This window comes from Pelodiscus sinensis, chromosome 32 (genome assembly GCF_052426305.1).
Source record: "Pelodiscus sinensis isolate ZL-2025 chromosome 32, ASM5242630v1, whole genome shotgun sequence".
Taxonomy (NCBI): Eukaryota; Metazoa; Chordata; order Testudines; family Trionychidae; genus Pelodiscus; species Pelodiscus sinensis.
In genome coordinates, this window is record NC_143083.1 from 5499903 (window position 1) to 5521074 (window position 21172).

General features: G+C 44.7%; 1 protein-coding gene across 2 annotated transcripts in view; it reads right to left on the minus strand.

Moving 5' to 3' along the window:
- Positions 1-8662: 8662 nt before the first annotated feature.
- The window catches only part of SPPL2B (signal peptide peptidase like 2B), a 46108-nt gene continuing 33598 nt past the window's right edge, over positions 8663-21172 (minus strand). Inside the window, exons 10-15 of one of the 2 annotated variants that reach the window (XM_075903153.2) lie at positions 20479-20553; positions 20294-20356; positions 18922-19021; positions 18238-18315; positions 16484-16644; positions 8663-13538 (exon numbers count right to left, since the gene is read on the minus strand). In XM_075903153.2, the coding sequence (XP_075759268.1) occupies positions 13224-13538; positions 16484-16644; positions 18238-18315; positions 18922-19021; positions 20294-20356; positions 20479-20553 (792 nt within the window). In that variant the 3' untranslated portion in view covers positions 8663-13223. Of the gene's footprint in view, positions 13539-16416; positions 16645-18237; positions 18316-18921; positions 19022-20293; positions 20357-20478; positions 20554-21172 lie in introns of both variants that reach the window. The other variant, XM_075903154.2, reaches the window with a different exon arrangement.

Genomic DNA, 21172 nt, shown 5'->3' on the forward strand with positions numbered 1-21172 from the left:
CACTGTTTTAAGAAAGTGTGCTAGGGAATCTCAAACGGTATTGTAGGAGGAGTATAAACTTTAAACAAAGCTGAGCTCACCCGAGTCGCTGTGATGATAAAAGCAAGTCAGGCCAAATTTGTTATAAACCTACTAGATTTACCTGGCATTGCTTGGGACAATTAATTTTTGTTCATGTAAACCAGTGCTCTGGGGTGGGGCTGGAGGGAGGGAGGGCTTCAGGGTGCAGGCAGCCCCAGGGAGAAAGGACAACCCCAGCCCTCTCACCACAGCAGCTTAGGGCCAGGGGAGAAGGGCTTCTCCACAACCGCTGCAGCGGGCACAGCCAGGGGAGAGGTGCATGGCTTCCAGATAGGGGAGACACAGAGAGGGATGGCAGGTTTCTATCATTTTTGGTGGTGCCCAGAATGGGTCTAGCGCCCCCCCCCCCCCAGTCCCTCGCCTGCCCGCCCTGTACGCCGATATATATTTTATTAAATAATTAAAAATGGACTGGAAATGGTGAGCATTTAACAGTTCCCCTTTATTGCACAATATCACTGTCACTTTTCTCTCTGCTGCCATGTCTCCTCCCCTTGCTCCATAAGCTCCCCTGGTGCCTGCTGCCCCCCAACCCCTCACCCTCCTCTGCTGTCCTGACTTCTGCCCTTCTCACTGCCCTCAGCCCTCCTGAGACCTGCCCCTCTCACCAGCCCTTCTCTCCCCCTGTGCCCACTCCTCCAGTAGCCCCACTCTGATCATGTGAGCTACCCCTCTTAATCCCCCCTTCTAACACCTCCCTCTACACACCTGTCCTGCCTCTCTCCTCTGGTGCTGGTCCCTCCCCTGCAGGTGTCTGCCCTTCTGCTTCACCCCCAGAATCCCCTGGCACCTGCACCCTCCTGATGCCCCCTTTGCCCTCTTTTTCCCTGATGCCCACCCCCTCACCACCCTCTGCCCCCCATTCCTCTCTGTGCCCTCACACATGACTTGCTCCATCCCCGCCTTCCTCATGCCCACCCCAACTTTCATGCCTTCTCCCAGCATCTCCCCTCCCCTCCCCTCTCTAGTCCCCAATGCTCTTACCCTCTCCTCTCCCAGCATCACCCTGTCCCCCCTCCCACTGACACCTTCCCTCCTGCCCTTTTCCTGTGTCTCCACTTGGCCGCCTGGCTAGGGGTGCCAGATGGTTGAAACAAAAATACTGAACATGCCCCCCCCCCAAAAAAAAATTCTGTTGAAGTTAAAAAAAGGGGGGGGAGACCAAAGTTGCCGAGAAAAAATAACCCAGCATTAGAACAGCATGTCCCTTTTAACAGTGAGTGCAGGGCTAGGCACAGGGGAGAGGTTGAGCATTAAGACCCAGGGGAAGCATTGCTACCCCTAGGTCTTTTGGCCTGCAACCATTTTGTGCCGGCAGCCTTGGGGAACCAGGTAAGCATGGGGGCTGGGGGTGTTGGGAGCCAGGGAGGGGGGGGTTGAATTCGGGGGGGGGGGGAGGAGGGGAGAGAGAGAGAGGTCGGGTGCTGCGTGTTTGTAGGGTGCCAGGTGCCCAGCATTTTCGCCTCCTGGCCGGGGGAAAAAAAAAAAGAAGATACCGGACAGCTCAGGTGTCCAGTATTCTCTGAACTTACCGGACAGGAAGCAAAAATACCAGACTGTCTGGGTGAATACGGACACCTGGCAACCCTACGCCTGGCATTTGTCTCTCCTCCACCCTGTCCCTTGATCTCTTCCCCTTTCTTCTCCTGACCTGCCCTCTTCCTCTCCCACCCCCTCCCTCTATTTTTCCCCCACCCCACCCCTTCCCCTCTTCCTTCCAGTTTGTAGCGCTGGAGTCTGATCAGGGCCCAGCTGCTTCCGGGGCTCCAGACCACTTGCTGGACCTGGAGCTGGGCTGTGTGGTTTTAAAGTCCTGTGCCGTGACGTCACGCCACACCCGGGTGTCTCCCCTCTCAGCTGTTGCACAGCGTTTCAGCACACTGTGCATACTCTCCAGGGCCGGGAGGGGGGGCAGCAGGTGGGGGCCTGGGCCCACTCCAGGCAGGGCCGGGGAGGAGACCCAGCTCCAAATATAGGTGGAGCAGGGCCCCTGACTGAATATTCCTGGAGCATGGGCACCATGAGCCCATATAACTCGCCGCCTATGGAGACAGACACACAAACTCTCAAATGTCTAGCAGATAGCTGTCCCTTTCTCCACCCCTGCTGCTCCAACAGGGTTATAGCTGTCCCGGTCCCCATCTCTGGCCCCTTGGCCACCGTACAGTATAACTGTCCCCACTTTCCATCCCATATCCCCTGCTGCCTCCATGTGGTCATTATATAGCGAAGCCCTCCACTTCCATTATGAGAGACAATCCCATTACAGGCACATCCCATTTTCCTGGCATAACAAAACCCTTGCATTGCTTTGAGTTATGAGAGGAGGAAGCTGCACACCAAATTTGGCAGACCTCACTCATACTGTTTAGGAGGAGTTCTTGAACAGATACTCACACTTACAGACAAACTCTCTCGAATACGTAGTAGAGAGTGCATGGCACAGTTCTGAAATTTGGCTTGACAAATTATTTTGGAACACAGACATAGTGCTACATAGTGACAGCACGGCCAGAGTGGGTAAGACGTATAAGTGATCCTGGAAATAAAAACTGCATTTATGGGAAGAATGTTTATGTGCAAGACATTCTGACTCAGTGTGTGTGTATCAAGTATTCATTATTTTATTACAGTTGTGCCTAGAAGTCCCAGTCAAGATCAGGACAGCATTGCAATACATACTTGAAAAGCTACAAGAGAAACAGATCAGCTAGCCAAAGGATAGGAGAAAGGCAGTGTTATCTCCCTTTTCCACATGGAGAACTGAAGCGCAGAGAAGATGAGATTTGCATGAGGTCACAAAGGAAATCTGTGACTGAGCTGGTAAGTGAACCTAGACCTCTCAAATCTAGAGAGCCAGCAGCCCATGCTCTCCGTCCTAATGTCTTTTGGAAAATGACTGAAATGAAGCTCTCCAAAATTGTTTTAACAACAAATAAAATCTAATTTTGGGCAACGTGATGGCTCACTATATTCAAAAGAGAAAGGGATTCAGATAATCATGAAGCAGTATCATAGAACACTAGAACTGAAAGGGACCTTGAGAGGTCATCAAGTCAAGTCCCCTGCCTTCACAGCAGAAACAAGCACCATCTAGATCAGTGGTCTCCAACCTTTTTACACCCAAGATCACTTTTTAAAATGACAGAACAAACCAAGATCTACTGCCCCACCCCACCCCACCCCTTCCTTGAAGCCCCGCCCCTTCCTCTTTGTTCTCCTCTTCTCCATCACTTGCTATCCCCAACCCTTATATTTCTGCTTCCCCCCCCCCCATTCTTCTGGAGGAAGAAGTTTTTCCTTGGCTTGTCTAGACTGGACCAAATGTCAGAAAAAACCCTTCTTTTAGAAGCCCCCTTATTCCTCGTGGAAAGAGGAATATAGGGGTGACCAAAAGATCATGTTTGCTCTTCCACTGAAAAAAGTGGAAGAACAAACACATCCCTGGATGCAGAAGAGTTTTTCTGGGATATCTCCAGAATCCTGAAAAACTCCTGGGCTACCTCTAGACTGGCATGATTTTCCGCAAATGCTTTTCATGGAAAAGTTTTACAGTGAAAAGCATTTGTGGAAAAGAGTGTCTAGATTGGCACAGACGCTTTTCCGCAAAAGCACTTTTTGTGGAAAAGCGTCCGTGCCAATCTAGACGCGCTTTTGCGCAAGAAAGCCCCGATCGCCATTTTTGCGATCGGGGCTTTTTTGCGCAAAACAATACCGCGTTGTCTACACTGGCCCTCTTGCGCAAAAGCATTTGTGCAAGAGGGCTTTTGCCCGAACGGGAGCAGCATAGTATTTCCGCAAGAACACTGACAATCTTACATGAGATCGTCAGTGTTCTTGTGGAAATTCAAGCGGCCAGTGTAGACAGCTGGCAAGTTTTTCCGCAAAAGCAGCTGCTTTTGTGGAAAAACTTGCCAGTCGAGACGCAGCCCTGCAGTCTAGCCGTACCCTAGTTGGGCTGAAGCACTATGTGTAGGCTCTGGGGTGGGAATGAGGGATTTGGGTGTGGCAAGGGGTGACAGATGCAAGTTCTGGGAGGAAATCTGGATGCAGGAGGAGGTAGAGAAGGGGACGCTGGGTCGGGGAAGGGGCTTCAGGCCGGGCAATGGGGTACTAAGTAAGCCACAGGCTTGTGGATATGAGGGTGCAGGAATTTGGGTTGGGGTATGTGAGGGGCTCAGGGCAGAGGGTTCCAGTGTATGATAGATTCAGATCGAGGGTCTGGGGAAGGGGGAGTGCAGGAGTGTTACAATGCTGTGGGCAGATGGGGGCTTGGCTCCAATGGGGGGTTTGTTGGCCAGGCTTCATTTTTAAATAAAATACTATGTTAAACACAAAAAGTTTCTGTATTGTCTTTATTTATGAGAAGGGCCGGGAACCTGTTTTGAGTCAGGGGTCACTGACCCACAGAAAAATCAGTTGGCACCACACAAGTGAGATGCAAAATAAAAACTCCTCCAAAACCCCCACAAGCCTCACTAATGTGGCCCCAACTGTGCTGGTGCGAGCAGAGGACATGGTATTGGGGAAGGGTGCCAGGGGGCACCAGGACAGGGTGCTAGGTAGGGTGCCAATGGGTGCTGGAGCAGGGGACAGAGGGCCAGTGGATTCCAGGGCAAGGGCCTGGGGCAGAGGACAGAGTGTCAGTGGAGGCAATGGACAGGATGCCGGCAGGGGCAGGGTGCCAGTGAGAACAGGGGGCAGAGTGTTAGCTTGAGCAGGGAATCCTGGGCACGCGCCTTCTCCCCTCCACCGCAGAGAAGGAAAGCTCCAGCAAGAGCCTCCTTCCAGGACTTCTTCCCCTCCCCTGCAAAGGAGAAAAGCCCCGGCGCACGTTTCCCCCCCGGGACTCCTCTCCCCTCCTCGGCGCGTGCTTCCCCATGGGACTCCTACCTCCTCCCCTACAGAGGAAGGGAGCCCCAGTGTGCGCGCCTCCCTTCCCCTCTCCCGCCCGCCCCCCCCGAGGGAAGCCCTAGTGTGCGCTCCCCCCGGGATTCCTCCCTCCTCCCCCAGCACGCGCTTCCCCCCCGGATTCCTCCCCCGGTGCATGCTTCGCGCTGGGACTGCTTCCTCCTCCCAGCACGCACTTCCCCCTGGGACTACTCCCCTCGTCCCTGGCATGCACTTGCCCTCGGGACTCCTACCTTCTCCTCCGCAGAGGAGGGGAGCCCCAGTGCATGCCTCTCCTCTTCTATTTCTCCCTCCCCCCAGCCTCAGCCCCAGCCCGCGCCTTCCTCTGGGACTCCTACCTCCTCCCCCGCAGAGGAGGGGAGCACCGCTGTGTGCCTCTCCTCCTTTCCTCCCCCCCCACCAAGCCTCAGTCCCAGCCTGCGCCTTCCTCTGGGACTCCTACCTCCTCCCGTCGCGTCACAGACCTGGAGGAGGGGAGCAGGCAGCGCACTTCCAGAAACCCTGGAGGTGGTGTGCAGCTGCCGGACTTCCCTCCTCCCCACGGGAAGCCGGCACGATCTCCATTTTTGGAGGTAGGTAGTGGGGCTTCTTGGGGGTGGGGAGAATTGGGAGGGCCCTGAACGCCTCATGATCGACTGGTCAAACCCTCATGATGGACCAGTCGATCACAATCAACAGGTTGGTGACCACTGACCTAGATCATCCCTGATAGATGTTTATCCAACCTGGTCTTAAATATCTCTAGTGATGGAGATTCCACTACCTTCCTGGGCAATTTATTCCAGTGTTCAACCACCCTGACAGTAAAGAAGTTTTTCCTGACGTTCAGCCTAAGCTGCCCTTGCTGCAATTTTAGCCCATAGGTTCTTCTCCTTGACCTCTGAGGATAGGACAATTTTTCTCCCTCCTCCTAGTAAAACCCTTTTAGGTACTTGAAATCATGTCCCCTCTCAGTCTTCTCTTTTCCAAGCTAAGTAAGCCCAATTCTTTCAGTCTTCCCTCATAGGTCATGTTTTGTAGACCTTTAATCAGTTTTGTTGCTTTTCTCTGGACCCTCTCCAATTTTACAACATCTTTCTTGAAATGCGGTGCCCAGAATGAGACACAATACTCCAACTGAAGCCTAATCAGCACAGGGTAGAGCGGAAGAATGACTTCTCAGGTCTTGCTCACAACAATCCTGTTAATGCATCCCGGAATCATGTTTGCTTTTTTTGTAACAGTGTCACACTGGTAACTCCTATTTAGCTTATGGTCCACTATGACCCCTAGATCCCTTTCTGCCGTACTCCTTCCTAGACAGTCGCTTCCCATTCTGTATGTGTGAAACTGATTGTTCCTTCCTAAGTGGAGCACTTCGCATTTGTCCTTTTGTCCATTTCTCCAGTTTGTCCAGGTTATTTGAATTATGACCCTATCCTCCAAAGCAGTCGCAGCCCCTCCCAGCTTGGTATCATCTGCAAATTTAATAAGTGTATTCTCTATGCCAATATCTGAATTGTTGATGAAGATATTGAACAGAACTGGTCCCAAAACAGAATTCCTTAATTACTTCCTCTATTATCTTCCCTGGCACAGAAGTTAAACTAACTGGTCTGCAATTTCCTAAATTATTCTTATTTCCCTTTTTATAGATGGGCACTATATTTGCCCTTTTCTAGTCTTCCGGAATCTCTTCCGACTTCCATGATTTTTCAGAGATGATAGCGAAAGGCTCAGATACCTCCTCTATCAGCTCCTTGAGTATTCTAGGATGCATTTCATCAGGCCCTAGTGACTTGCAGACATCTAACTTTTCTAAGTAATTTTTGACTTCTTTTTTTATTTTATCATCTAAACCTACGCCATTTCCACTACCACTTACTATGTCAGGCACCCTGCCACCATCAGTCTTCTTGACAAAAACCAAAACAGTCATTAAGAATTTCTGCCATTTCCAGGTTTCCCCCTTCACTGAGCAATGGGCCTATCCTGTCCTTAATCTTCCCCTTGCTTCTAATATACTTGTAGAATGTCATCTTGTTATCCTTTATGTCTCTAGCTATATTGAGCTCGTTTTGTGCCTTTGCCTTTCTAATCTTGCCTCGGCATACTTGCATTGTTTGCTCATATTCATCCTTTGTAATTTGACCTAATTTCCACTTTTTACAGGACTCTTTTTTGGTTTTCAGATCACGTAAGATCTCCTGGTTAAGCCTCGGTGATCTCTTGCCATACTTTCTATCTTTCCTATGCAGTAATATCCCTTTAAAGAGCCGCCGGCTCTCTTCAGTTGTTTTTCCTCTTAGTCTTGCTTCCCATAGGATCTTACCTACAAGCTCTCTGAGTATACTAAAATCTGCCTTCCTGAAACCCATTGTTTCTGTTTTGCTGTTCTCCTTTCTACCATTCCTGAGAATCACAAATGCTAGGATTTCATGATCACTTTCACCCAAGTAGTTGCAAAGAATTCAGCTTCTCCTTTATATTCGAGTTAGAAACCGCAATTAATAAATTATTCCAAATACGACTGATTTTATAAGACCATTCATTCTATTGTAGTACTTGGTGGCACCTTTAAAGATGTGTTAGGCCAGAAAGAGTGGAATTCTTGGATTCATGATAACGTGGGATGTGTTTCAAAATACTGAGGTTTCAGACAGAAGTTTTTCCTGTAATATCAGTGTTGACAACAATTCCCCATTTGTAAGAGCCTGTAGGGCTGGAAACTGGGAGGCTCTGGGCTGCTACCACCTCCGCACTGCCACTGGAGGCTTAGCTGGGGCTCCCAAAGGGGATCCTAAGAGGTGGCGGTTGGCAGGAAGTATGATCCATCTGGAGCTGAGTGGCAGCCCCTCAAAGTGATTGGCTAATATCAGTATTTAAACCAGGAAGCTATGAAGGGGAGCGGTCAGAGCAATACCACAGGCTGTCCACACCTCTCTGCTCCACATCCTGCATGCAATTGTCCCTGGACTCTGGCTTTCAACCCTGGTTGGTCTTAGGTTTCACTCCTCAAAAGTTGTCTGTAACCTGGCGCCCAATCCCAATCCCCTGGTAACCTGATCCTGCCTGCCTCCTGCCCTGACCACTAGGTATGTCTGCCCATGTCCCAGTCATTACATCACTGTTCCCTCCCCAGAACGGGGTGATTTTAACAGGCATAATAAAGGATAAGCGATCTAAAGCTGTTATACCTGCCCTGAATTCCCATTAATGAGACACTTCTAGCTTCTGTGCTGAAACACAAAGGAAAGGGTCATGGATTCATACCAAACTGCATGAATGTGGAGGAAAGGCCCAGGTTGATATCTGACAAGCTAGAATAAGAGTTACAAAAAATGGAAATCACGTCACAACAGCTGTGTCTGCACAGCACTCATCCCGATCCTGACTGGGATCCTCAGACACTTCTGTAACACAAGCAGCAGCAGCAGCACGACTGGCTATGCTGCTGTATCTACTACATCTTTTGATGGGTTAAACAAAACCTACTTAAGCATTTCATGTCATTCATCCATATGGTGTCTGAAATGCAGACACAGAATGTTAAGACTCAAACTGTTATGTGTCACATCAGCCCTCTAAAGCTTGAAGTACAACATCTCTCTGAACTGCTAGAGAAGGGTTTGGTATGTTGGGGACTAGACTGTTTACGTCAATAAAAATATACTAAAAATGCTGCACGTGGTTGAAGCCAGCACCAAAATACTTGGTTTTGTTTATTATTTATCAGTAAAGCTGCAGAAAATTACTGGAGTCTTACATCCTAGACCTTATCTTTAGTGCATAAAAGAATCATCACACAGCAACTCATGCACCAGTCCATCCACTAATGAGGCAAAAGCTCAAAGGATGAGAAACCGAAACGTGGCTGTTGTTCATGACATTTACATACAGAGTCCACTTTTCTAGACACCCAACACAGGAGCGACAAGCCCTGAAAAAGTGATTCTTTAGTGAAGCCAAAGAGGCTGTAAGAGAAGTTACATGAATGAACCAAGGAATCCCCAATGTAACTGGAGTTCGATACAAAGAACAGTAGTTAAAGGAGACTCGATCCAGGCATGCTGCTGGGGTGAACACTTTGAAGCAAGCAGGAAAAGGAACAGAAGAGGTTTTCAAAAACTACAGGGTGGGTTCACAAAAATGGGAGGTTCAACATGCCTGTCTGCTCAATCATTTTATTTGGAAAGATGTTTCAAAATGGGCTGAGGTACAAAGAATAGGGTTTTAATAGAAACAGCCTTTAAAATCCCACTTCATCACAAAGCACCACAAGAGCTTGCAGGGCAGTGCACAGCACAGAGGACAAACCTGCAAGCAGACGGCAATTCGCCGTCTTCCTGTTAGTTGTTCAAGGAATGCAGCTCCTACCTCAGAACCCTGCCTCCTGCTGCCTCAGTCCTGTGAACAAAAGTAACACTTCCCGGTCCCTCTACCACCACCTAGCCACAGGTACCTTCTTTAAGACACAGCCATCACCCTCCCGGGACTCTCAGGCTCAGGTCCACAGAAACAAACTTGGCTCACAAAATGGTGCACTGCTGAGAAAAATTCCACCAGGACGGCAGTATAAAAGTGAGGGAAAGATGGAGGGCATGAAAGTTCAGCTGAGAGGTAAAGAAATTGGCTACAAAAAGAAACAGGTCAGAGATGGTTAATACATAGAACTGAACTTAGGATCTGGTGTGCTAATTAGAATGTAATGATAAATTCTAGTCAGAATAAACCTAGTTCCCTGTTCCACTTTTGCAGTGATTCTAAAGGTGCATGAAACACAAATACACGTGTCACTAAAAGCTACTGAACACATACACATCTGTGGAAGTAAATTCTTTGTCGTCTGATTATTACAGCAAATTCATTTTCAGTTAACCAGATACTGAAGGATGTAAATATTAAATGCATCAGCTTTACTTCTAAAATGTGCATTTCAATAATAATTTGGCTTTGGCAAACTGACAAGTTTGTCATAAAATCAAAATGAAACTTATGGAAACCATCAAGAAGGTTTAAAAAACCCAATCCCTCCCCCCCCCCTGAAAAACATAGCCTTATAATGAAGTATTTAAAACAAATAACTTTCTCATGGATGGAAAAGTGTTACTGCACTGCACAGAGACAGAGCCCAGACAATCTCAGGCACACAGAATTTAAATGATATTGTAATGGTCCAAGTATGGGATGCATCTCCAAATCACCTATTTTAACCAGAGGTACAGCATTTGTGTGCCATTTCCTCACGCAAGTCTTACAGTAAGTGAAATGTGCACATGACATTTGTGGGGATAATTCACAAACCTAAAGGAAATTCTCTCTCCTAAAACAGATTAGCCAAGAAGTCTATACAACAGAAGTGACTTTACAATGCCTACTAGAAGTCAGCTATAATGTCCTGAATTCTTCCTTTTCAGTTTAGTTACAAGCAACCCAATGGCCTACGTTCTCCCATCCTGTTTCAGCTCCAGAAGCAACACCACAGCAAATGAAATGTATGTTTCAGAAAGTGTGATAAAAATTAATACTTTATCACCACATAAAACAGGTTGAATATTAAATATATAAAATGATGCATAATGATACGACTGAAAGAGAAACAAGGCAAAAACAAATTCAAATGTTATGACACATCAGTCTCACCTTTGAATTTCTTGGCATTTGTCTGTCAAGTGTATTATTTAAACAGTTTTTCTATAAATGTTTAATATACATATTTATAAAATGGCTTAAATTAAGGCATCATCCAGTTGGTTGAAGTGTCCAACACAAGCATCTCTGTCACTCTGCATGGCTAAGGGCTGGTTCAGCTCCCCTCAGTGAGAGCAACGTAGCCCATAAAGGAGAAGAAGAAATAAAACAGGTGAACTCTCTTTTGTACCGTTTAAACATGTTGCATTCAGTTCACCTGAAAGCCAAATCTGACCCACTAAAGACGTTAGGACTCAGAAAACCTTTCAAGAAACTCACCATCATTTCAGCCAGAGTTGAGTCAACTTGGCAGACAGAGCCCAGTTAAGGTCATCAAGGCTTAGACAGAAGCTGGCAAACTTCTGAACCCACAGTGTACTTTTACAGAAAGCTTCTAATATTCTGGAAAATGAATATTGTCCACTGAGCATGAAAGAGTAGAGAGAAAGTGGTTACAGTCTAAAAGACACAGCATAAACTTTCAGAAGGCTTACTCTCAGAAAGGAAAACAGAAACAGAATAATCATGTAGAGCTGCCAGCTGAAAGCCTTTCAAAACTTGATCCAAAAGGCCAATGGGCACTTACTATTAATGCATTTCTTTGGGTCCACTGAGAGTCTACTCTTGAAAGTGCCACACTATATGGTCTTGCAAGACTTCTGCTCTCAGAAGAACAATATTTATTGAGTGGCAGAGAGATGGCCACCCCATTGAGTTGATTATATTCTATTTCCAGGATATTAACAGGTTCCCAAAAACCTTGTTAATTACATTTCAAATGCCAGGTTTTAAAAAAATTGATTGGAATGTTTATAATTAAAGAATGTGCATGTCTTTGAAATAAATCAAATGGTCCTGATCAGTACATTCTCCAACAGAAGAGATTCAACACAATATTTATCATTTACAAAAGTTAGTCTGATGACTTTGCCCCTCTGCATGTGCAACACAGATGTGCAAGGAGCAAGTCAGGTTACACAAGAGAGGCCCATATTCTGGATGCTGAAAAGCAGTGCTGGCAATTTAAGGGCAGTTGCACCTAATCTGGATAAAGCTGAATAGACTGAAGTCTCCCTAAACTTCATTGTGTAGCTGTAGCTCTCCCGTGTCATGGTAGGGCCTGTATTCTGCAGTGCTAGCACAAATGAAGGTGGCTGTGACCTCCTTCTAGAACCCTGCAGGTCAAACTTAGACCAATCCTAGGACAAAAACAAAAGCTGACGTGAGGCAGCTGACCAGTTATAAAGAGGCTGAAAAGCACAAACAGCTGCACCACCACAGGCCTGCTTTAGAGAATGTCACACTTTTCTTCAGCAATAGATTCAATCTACATGACACAGTTTTCTCCGCAGAGCTATGGTGGCTAACCGAGTGAACCCCTCCTTGCAGTCAACAGCAGCATGCCAAATGTAACTGCAGCTGTGGCAACAGAAGAGTGCTACAGAATTTAGCTCAGTGGGGCACAGTGAACAGTCTGGAGAATTGGTGTCCCTTCGCTAGCAGAAAAAGTCTTCTGTTGGCATATGCTGCATTTACACAAAAGATTTTTGTACAGCACTGTCAGCCAAATATCTGTAATGCAGACAAACCCACAGAAATAAAAATGATAGTGAGAGAGTCAGAGAAACCAGCTGAACTTCCAGTATCAGTGTTAGTCCCTGAAGTCTTCAACAGACCATTCTGACGGACAACTAAGCTGTGCAGAATGTTACTATTTTTGATCAGATGTATCTAGCAATTAAGGGACTGGGATGCTTTTCAAAACAAAACAAAGCATCAAAGATACGTGTAGTAATCTTGCCTACTGTGTATTATTCTTCAAGATCCACTGAGTAAACATTTTCTTTCAAAGACAGCCCCTAGAATTCATAGGAGTGCTTACAGTGCTTCCTGTAGATCCATGCATCCTGCCTTTCAATCTATAGTATCAGCCAACCTGGGCACCTGGAACTGGAAAAAAATGTTGAGAAGAGAGATGCATTTCATGCACCATGGAAAAACAAATCCTTTTAGAGGGCTGGTAATTTAGCCAGTTCTCAGCATTTCTTGAGAGTGTCAGTTTATCCTAAACCATTCACTTGCAGCAATGGCTTTTACAAGCAGAAATTTAAAAGTCTCAAGGAGAGAAAATTCTACAAAACTACAGTATTTCTCTGCTTAGCTCTGTAGAAGACTTGTCCGATGCTTTTCCTCCACATTAGTCTACACTACGCTAAAGCAGCACAACAGCCACACAAGCCCAGAGTACTGGATAAGTCAAAATTCTCAATATTACCCTGGCATAATGAAACAGGAAAGGTAAAAGGCATCCAACTAATAAAATGATCATGGAAATTCATACATTAGAGAATCTTTGTAAAGCACCATATTTCAGAAAGCTGTTTGAAATGTATAGTTGTATCTGAAGTCCAAGGTAGAATATTCTTGCACTTGATCAGATTTCCAGCGAGGTTCCTCAATGAACGTGAACACTGCTCAACCAGCCTACTGACTGGTTTTCTGGTTTTGCACGGGGAAGTTTGGAGTTGGGGAGAAGGAAAAGTGGTTTCCTATTTTATCCTCTAGGCTGGCTGGGTCTTTTCTACTCTTAGGTTCTTGCTTTCAGGATCATCCTTGTTCTGACTGCTTTCTTGTTGGATCTGTGGGATGGGAATTTGTGGTTGGTCTGTTTGCAAGCTGGGACTGGTCAGCTCCTTGGTACCCAAGTGAGGCTGCTCTTCTGCACACACGGAGGGGTTATTTTGATCATCTGCATGGAGTGTGGGGTTGGTCATTTGTTGTTTTGATTCTTGTTGAGATGCTGGTGCATTCATATCTTTGGGGGGGTTGGGGCAGCTGACAGGGGCCAGCACCAATGGAGGATGAGGTAGGTCTTTCTGAAAATAAATAAATAAATAAAATTAGGATGATGCATCAGGAAAACAAGAACCACTATTGCTACTAAGGGCTTACTAGAAAACCACAGCAGCTCAAAATGTGCTCGTTTTTATACGAGAACCATCGTTTTGCTGAATGGCCAACAGCAATCACACAGTGACCTCTTGGTGGAGTTAAACGAAGCGAAGCACACTGAACGAAGGATGACTTCTGGAGCAACTTCAGTTAATTCAAATCATCCCTAATGGCTGAAAAAGTTGCACATCTATTCTCTGGACAGGTCCCACTGAGGCGCATACACAGTGGGAGAATGGTCTCTGCCAGAACCTAATTAAATGTTTAAAGTCTATCAGCTTTTTTAACGTTATCTCTAACTGACTTGGGAAGCCCTCTCTGCTCTCTTCCTGTTTACCTGTAATGACACAGTTGCTGCCAATCCCCACTAATAATAAAGAACAGCTGGCACTTTCCTGGCCAGGTCACCAGATCGCAAAGTATTTCAACATTAAGTAAGCTTCACAAGTTCCCTAAAACAATTCACTCTCCTTTTCCAATTGAGGGCTGATGTACAGGAAGTGTTAAGTGATGACCCAATGTCACGGTGTCCCAGAGATGAGGAATTAATGCCCCACTCTGAGCTCTACCCATTAGGTCCTATCTCTAACTTCTTCTTTCTACTGGACAGCAATGACACTTAAGGGTACATACCCAACCCAGCTAACATCCCAAACCTCTGGATCACTGAAGCCATTTGTTCTAGTTGCTTTACTAGTGATTTACCCTGGTCTTCCCCGATCAGGTGTCTCTAACAGGCTACCTGTAAGATGGCCTGTTGGGTTTTTTCCCCACAGTGTTTCATTTTTTTCTATTTGCATCCTGAGAGCTTAGTTTGGTTCCTGTAGTATGTTCTCTTAAATAGAAAGTGGTTCTCCTCATTTCTCCCACTGTCTTCACTTCTGTATAAGCTACTCCTATCTGAACTGCCATTCGGTTTGTACTTTTAATTCCAACAAGCTTCTTCCAACCTGAAGGACAAGCTTCCCATGCATTGTCAACTCAAACACCACCTGCCTATTACCTGCGTGCCTGGCATTTACGTAGACCAGCGATGGGCAAAGCCCAATCCATAGTAAACATTAACCTCAATGTAGAGCAGGGGTGGGGAACCTAAGGCCCAGGGGCTGGATACGGCCCCTGGCTTGCCTGGATCTGGCCCCCGAGGCTTAGGGTTGGCGCCCCTCCCCCCCCCAGCATTGGGGAGCCCGCACTGGCATTCCAGCCCTCTCCCCTGGCAACCCCTGGTGGGGCTGGAGCACACAAAATCTACTAGCCTGGGCCCCCCCAGGCTCTGGTGTGTGAGGGAAATATGGGGAGGGTCTTTCTGCCTCTCAGGGGCCACATGAGTGAGGTTTGTTTCTTTGTTTGTTTCTCACTTGTGTGAGGCCCCCAAGTGAATTTTCTGTGCATCAGGGGCCCCAACCCTAAAAAGGTTTCCCACATCTGAAGTAGAGGATTTGGAGAGTAGCAAACCATCTTTAGCTGAACACGCAGGTTCAACTGATCTTCTGAGGATGTTAGTGACTGCATTCTTTTAGACAAATCAGCAGCAGTTTTGCTCTCAACAAGTTTCCAATGTGGCCCTCAGCTATGAACAATTTGGCCATCAATGGGGTACAGATCCAAGATACAAACTGGGTATCAGCAGGATCAACTGAAGAGGTTCTTTTCATTCCACAGTGTATCTTTATGATTACTCACTTTCTTCCCATTTTCATGCCTTGAACTGCCTACAGAATAAGGTGGCTATCTTTTAAAAATAATAATAATGTTTTGAGTGAGGCTTGGGTATACACTTCAAAATGTTGCCAGTATAACTGTGTCAACTGGGTAGATGAAAAAAAAAAAAAATCACAACTTTAGCTGACAAATGCTCACTATGCTGGGAAAAGCCTTAGTGTAGACACATTATACAGAAAACTCATTTTAGCCAGGGAACTGGTATAAGCTATTCCAGCAAAAGAACTCCCGTCAGTATAAGCTACGTTTCCACTGGGTGGGTTTGCCAGTAGAGTTACAGTGATACAGTTATGTCGGCCAACCCTCTCTAGTACAGACAAGGCCTGAATAGATCACGAAACACTGATCAATTGACTAACATTCACTCTGAACAAAAGAACTGCTTTGATACTGGACTTTTTTTGACACTCTGAACACTAAACTCTCATTCTCTGGACAGGGTTTCCTGATGAACACACAATAAATTACATTTTATAATGCCAATACATTTTGAATAAGAAAGAATAGTAGCTCTAAAACAAACAAATCCACAAATATTTTGACTTAAGGGAAAACCCAAGATATTTCTGGTGTCCTGAAAGAAGCTTGTGGGGCATCCTGTGAAAAACCAAATCTCTTTATGCAGAATCAGGTATTAGTTTGCTGCATCTTTACCCTTATATTAAATACCTATTCAATGAATTATCCCTTACTATGAGGTACCTACTCCATTCATAATGGATGCATTTAACTTGCAACAAAGAATTTAACAGATCAGCCTAAAGGTGACAGTTCAAGATTCTAAATTAATTCCCTACCTCCTTTTGTTAAATTCTTCACACTCATAGAAGTTACAATGAATAAAATGTACAATAAAGCTAAGTTAACTACCAAGATTTAGACAACAGGATCAGTGTGCAGAGATAGGGACTGGTCAGTTTTAGTGGCTACAAACAATTAAAGCAGAAAATTCTGAGATTCATATTATACAATTACTAAAAGTCTTTAAAAGACTCTTTAGAACCAAAACATGAACATTAAATAAATGCAAAACACCAAGTTCTTTGTTTAGTTGGATAGTACTACAATATTTTACTCAACTTTAATTCTATTTAGGTTTTATAATATTAGTATTTCTTGAAGACACTCATATCAAACTGGTATTCACCGCAAAGCCGCTGCCCGTCCAGAACATTGTAAGCTCCTTTCGCCAAAGAGCCACAGTAAAACTAGTGAGCAGCGTACAGGGCACCAAGTAGAGCAGAGCTGGCTGGCCCTTCTGCATCAACGCCAAGGCTACAAAGGTCACCAGAAGGCCAATGCCATATGCTAAAAGGAGAGAACAATAACAAAAGAAAATTATTCAGATACAGTTCTGATAAAAAATGGCAGCACAGTTAACTAGAAGAAACATTCTAACGATTCAGCTAGTATAGGGGTTGGCAGCCTCTGGTGCATGGCACCTCAGGGTAGCCCACTGGTGGACTGCCAGACATTTTGTTTACATTAATCATCCAACAGACATGGCCTCTGCAACTGCCAGCGGGTGCGGTTCACCGTTCCCAGGCAATGGGAGCTGTGGGAAGTGGTGGCCAATATGTCCCTGAAGCTCACGCCACTTCCCGCAGCTCCCATTGGCTGGGAATGGCGCATTGCAGCCACTGGGAGCTGCGTGGGGGCCGTGTTGTCCTTGTGGACAGTTAACGTAAACAAAAGGTCTCGTGGCCCACCAGCGGATTGCCCTGAGGGGCCATGTGCTGACAGCTTCTGGGCCCTGCGTTAGTAGTATGAAGCTCGTTTTATAGCGCTATTCAGGCTTCCCTAAATACCACCATTCTGTGTCCAGTGGTCGTTCAGGATTATCCTTTGCTTAACAAGGAAAGATCATTTGCTGGACTACGAGATGCTGTCTTTCAGTGAAACAAGACAAAAACAAGACTGACCCAACTGTTCAGTATTTATGGAATAATTAACTCAGTATCTAGATCAATTTTATAAAGACAGAATAAATTAATGAAACATTTTATTAAATCACTTGAATTTTAAAAAATAATCACAAACGCCCTTGTATTTAAGCCACACAGTATTTTAATAAAAACAAATAAATGATGTCTGCCCATTATAACTAGCATGTCTTGTGATCTGGAAGCACTTGGCTTTTCACACAGGTTCCAAGGCATCACTGGAACATCATTAAACAAATACCTAGGCGTGTGTTTAAGATGGGGGTATGCCAGGCCTTTTGTGGCCCCCTGCTGGAGGTCTTGCAACCCTACTACATCCTGCTTCAGGACCCAGTGAAAATGGGTCTCCAGGCCTGCCTACACAGAAGCAGCCAATCAATCATTTTTGAGGCACTCTGCCCTCTCCTGGCATAGCGTGCCTTTACCAGATGTGCAACTCCAACACAATGCTTCTAGTGTAGACCTGCCCTCAGTGGTGTCACAAACTGGACTTTTAAAAGAGAGCTAGCAGTATCTCCACAATTTCATTTAATTTTATAGAATCAATTAGATTTTTTGCAGGGGCACGGTGTAAGTCTGAAGTCAAAAGGAAAATGCTCGGCTTGAATTCTCTCATGTAATGCATGTAATCTAAAAGGTTCACTAACATGCACACTACAACGATAAGAAAGAATAAGAGTATCCCAAACATACATAAAGCCACTGTAATTCAACCAAAGGCTTCTGATGAGGGTATAAAGCATAACCAAGAGCTAACTTTCTAGTTTGGACAGACAAAGCAGCTCAACCCTGTGTTATGTATATTGCTTTTGATTTATTTGTTTTAAATTGCTTCACTCCCAACTGTTGAAAGTGAGATCAGAGCAGAAAGCAAGCTGGGTGATAGAGAGCTCTGGCTTTGCTTGTGCAGGGATCGACTGCACCAGCGGCTGTGCAGAAATAACAGCTTCATACATACCTATAGTGCAGGCTACAAAATAGATTCGGGAGGATTGCACCTGAATATCAAACCGATGGCAGTAGGCTACCAGCAAGCCTAGGAGAAAAAAGGAAAGTAGTAAACTTAAAACATGTATACATGATTCAAAAATGAGTGAATCAATTTTGGTGAAAGGGGAGAACCCTCCCTAATAATTTTGAATTAAAACCAGCAGAAGTTTCAGACCAATGAAACTGAAAGGCAACACATTTAAATTTCAAAGAGGATTTTGAAAAAGTACACAGAACTCAATTATCCTGTGGATATAGTGAAACAAGACCTCATTGAGGCTAAAAGTTAACACAATTAAAAGATTAGCTATCAAGTTTCATTAGATAGGGTACAAAATTTAAGAATATCAACATTCATGATTTAGGACACAAACCGACCATCACCTGCATCCCTTTAAATTTCTTGACTTTCCTTCATGCACAAATGTCATACTAACACCAAATTAATGTAAGTTCTTCTCATTTAACCTGTCTGTTAAGAAAAGCAAGCGGAGCAGAGCCAAAGGGAAAACATGTATGTTTATGAATACATTAGCTTAGGGAGGGTCAGGTTACGAGTACCACTTGGAATGGAATTTAAGGAGAGGGGTCACGTTCCATAATAACTTTTCTTTCTGCACCATATTGCTTAGGCAAACAATTTCAGAAATACCTGGAACTAAGATGTCTCCAAATCCTAGCAGGGAAAAAGGCCTATCACAAAGAGCCAACGGTGAGGAGTTCAGTCTTGGAACCTTCAGGACCATGGGGAGCTTGGAAAGGAGAGAAAACATGTTTCATGAAGTAGAAAGGTTTCACCCATCTTCCAGCAGTAGAAAATACACGGCCCTCTTGTCATGCTGGACATGCAGACTTTAAACAGATGATACCTACACATGTATTATACTGAAAAGTATTATCTAAGCAGTATTTTTCATTTTACTGAGCTCCCTCAAACAGAGTGGATTGACTAAAATCACCAGTTTTTAAGTGAGCAAGCAGACAATCTTGCTTTAATTCACTGATTTTAATCCTATTTGTATTTTGTAATTATTTTCCTAAAGTAAAGCTGGTTCACAATGGTTCATATAATTTGCTTGGGTTTTTTTGCTAACCAGGAGGATAAATAAATATGTATACATACATGGTAAGAATTAAATTGCTTAACATATATCTCTTCAGATTCTTGAATTTTACATTTATTATGCTAGAAAATGGTGACTAATGCACTTATTTATTACAGACTGAACCTCTCTAGTTCGGCACCCTCAGGACCTGACTGTTGCCAAACCAGAGAATTTGCCGAACCACGGTATTGTTTAGCAGCATCACCAACACTTCCACTGCTTACTAGGCTCTTAGAAGACATTTAGGGGCAAATTAGAGCTAAATAACAGGACAGAATACAGAGAGCCAGGACTGGTGGCTGTAAAAAACTTTATGGGACCGTGGGAAACTTGGCCACACTCATGATAACTAAAATCATGCTGGACCAAAGTGTGCCAAACTAGAGAGGTTCAACCTGTAGATGATTGTTTTTTAAACTTGGAATGCATGTCAAGCCCCATTTGTTGTAAAATTGGAATTCAATTAATAATCAGAAAATCCCCAAGTATTTTAAATATGTTTAACTAGTTACAGAAAACTACCTCAAATGTGCTGGATATAAGAGTTTACTTTTCTTAACAAAACATGTTTTACATTTAAAACTAACTCATTTATTAAACATAGGAAGTATTATGTTTATACAGTTCTTGCAAACACGGTACAAAAATGTCCCTGCACTGAAATCTTACAATTCAAGATGTGGTAAGATTGGACCTACTGTACGAAGTTACTTAAAATTATGCTTCTGAGACTGCTGTGGATTCCCATGGAGCAATTCAGTGCTTTGTAGTTCCACTCCAAATGCTTTTGAAACGACCAGCCCTAAAAGCACTAGGCCATTTCAGCAGCTCTTTGTGGTCTGACCCTTTCAGAAGTTGAAAGCCTCAGAGGTTAATAGCTGGGAGTTAGTCTCATATTTTCAAAACGCAGACAAGTACCTTTTCATGAGTGGCAGAGTCAGTCGGGCCCGTAGCCACCTCCACCATTATACTCTGACCTGACTAAAGAAAAGAGGGCAAACTGTAAGTCAGCATGTTGGGATAATTTAAGGACACACACAAAAATATCCTGTTGCATTACAGTCTATTCTAAACAGCAGACAGTACAGACACACTGTACATACCTTTGTTATATAAGGTGTGATGAAAACAAAGAACACATCATACACAAAAAGAACCGTCAGGAGCAAGGTGCAACCCTGGGAGAAAGATAAGAACTTTAACGAATATTTTATGTTCTTTGTGCTAGCTATTGAAATAAATTCACAGCTGGTTCCAGAGTATTTCATTTCCAAGAACCATCCAATATACCCACATAGTTCCCTGAATTCAACTCTGCACAGATATGTTACAAGGAAAGATGTGTCTCTGCACACAATGTCTGTTATCCTTTTGTTTAGCCAGAACATTATACTTCCTCCCTGTAGCATTCCTGCCATGAAATATTTTGATTTGTTAGGAATTGTGGGAAGCTCTGGAGGATGGATTCTTCTAGACAGCAGCAGCAGGTATCTCATTATTGTGACCATGCAAAACAATTGTCAAAGACCCAGCATGGACCAAAATCAAGTTGCTCATTGAGAAATTCTTCTATGGCGCTCGCTTGCAGTATGAGATGGAGAGACCAATCTGACCCAAAATGAACAGTTGGGGCACACAAACATTCCATGTGAGGCAGAGGAAAGTCAAGAGCTGAGAGAGTTCCCAATTCAGAGGTGTGGGACCCATAAAAAACAAAGCATATCCCACCCCCATTGCGTGTTTATGTAGCCCAAAGAATGAGAATGTTGCCAAGATACAAAAGTGCAATACAGAGGG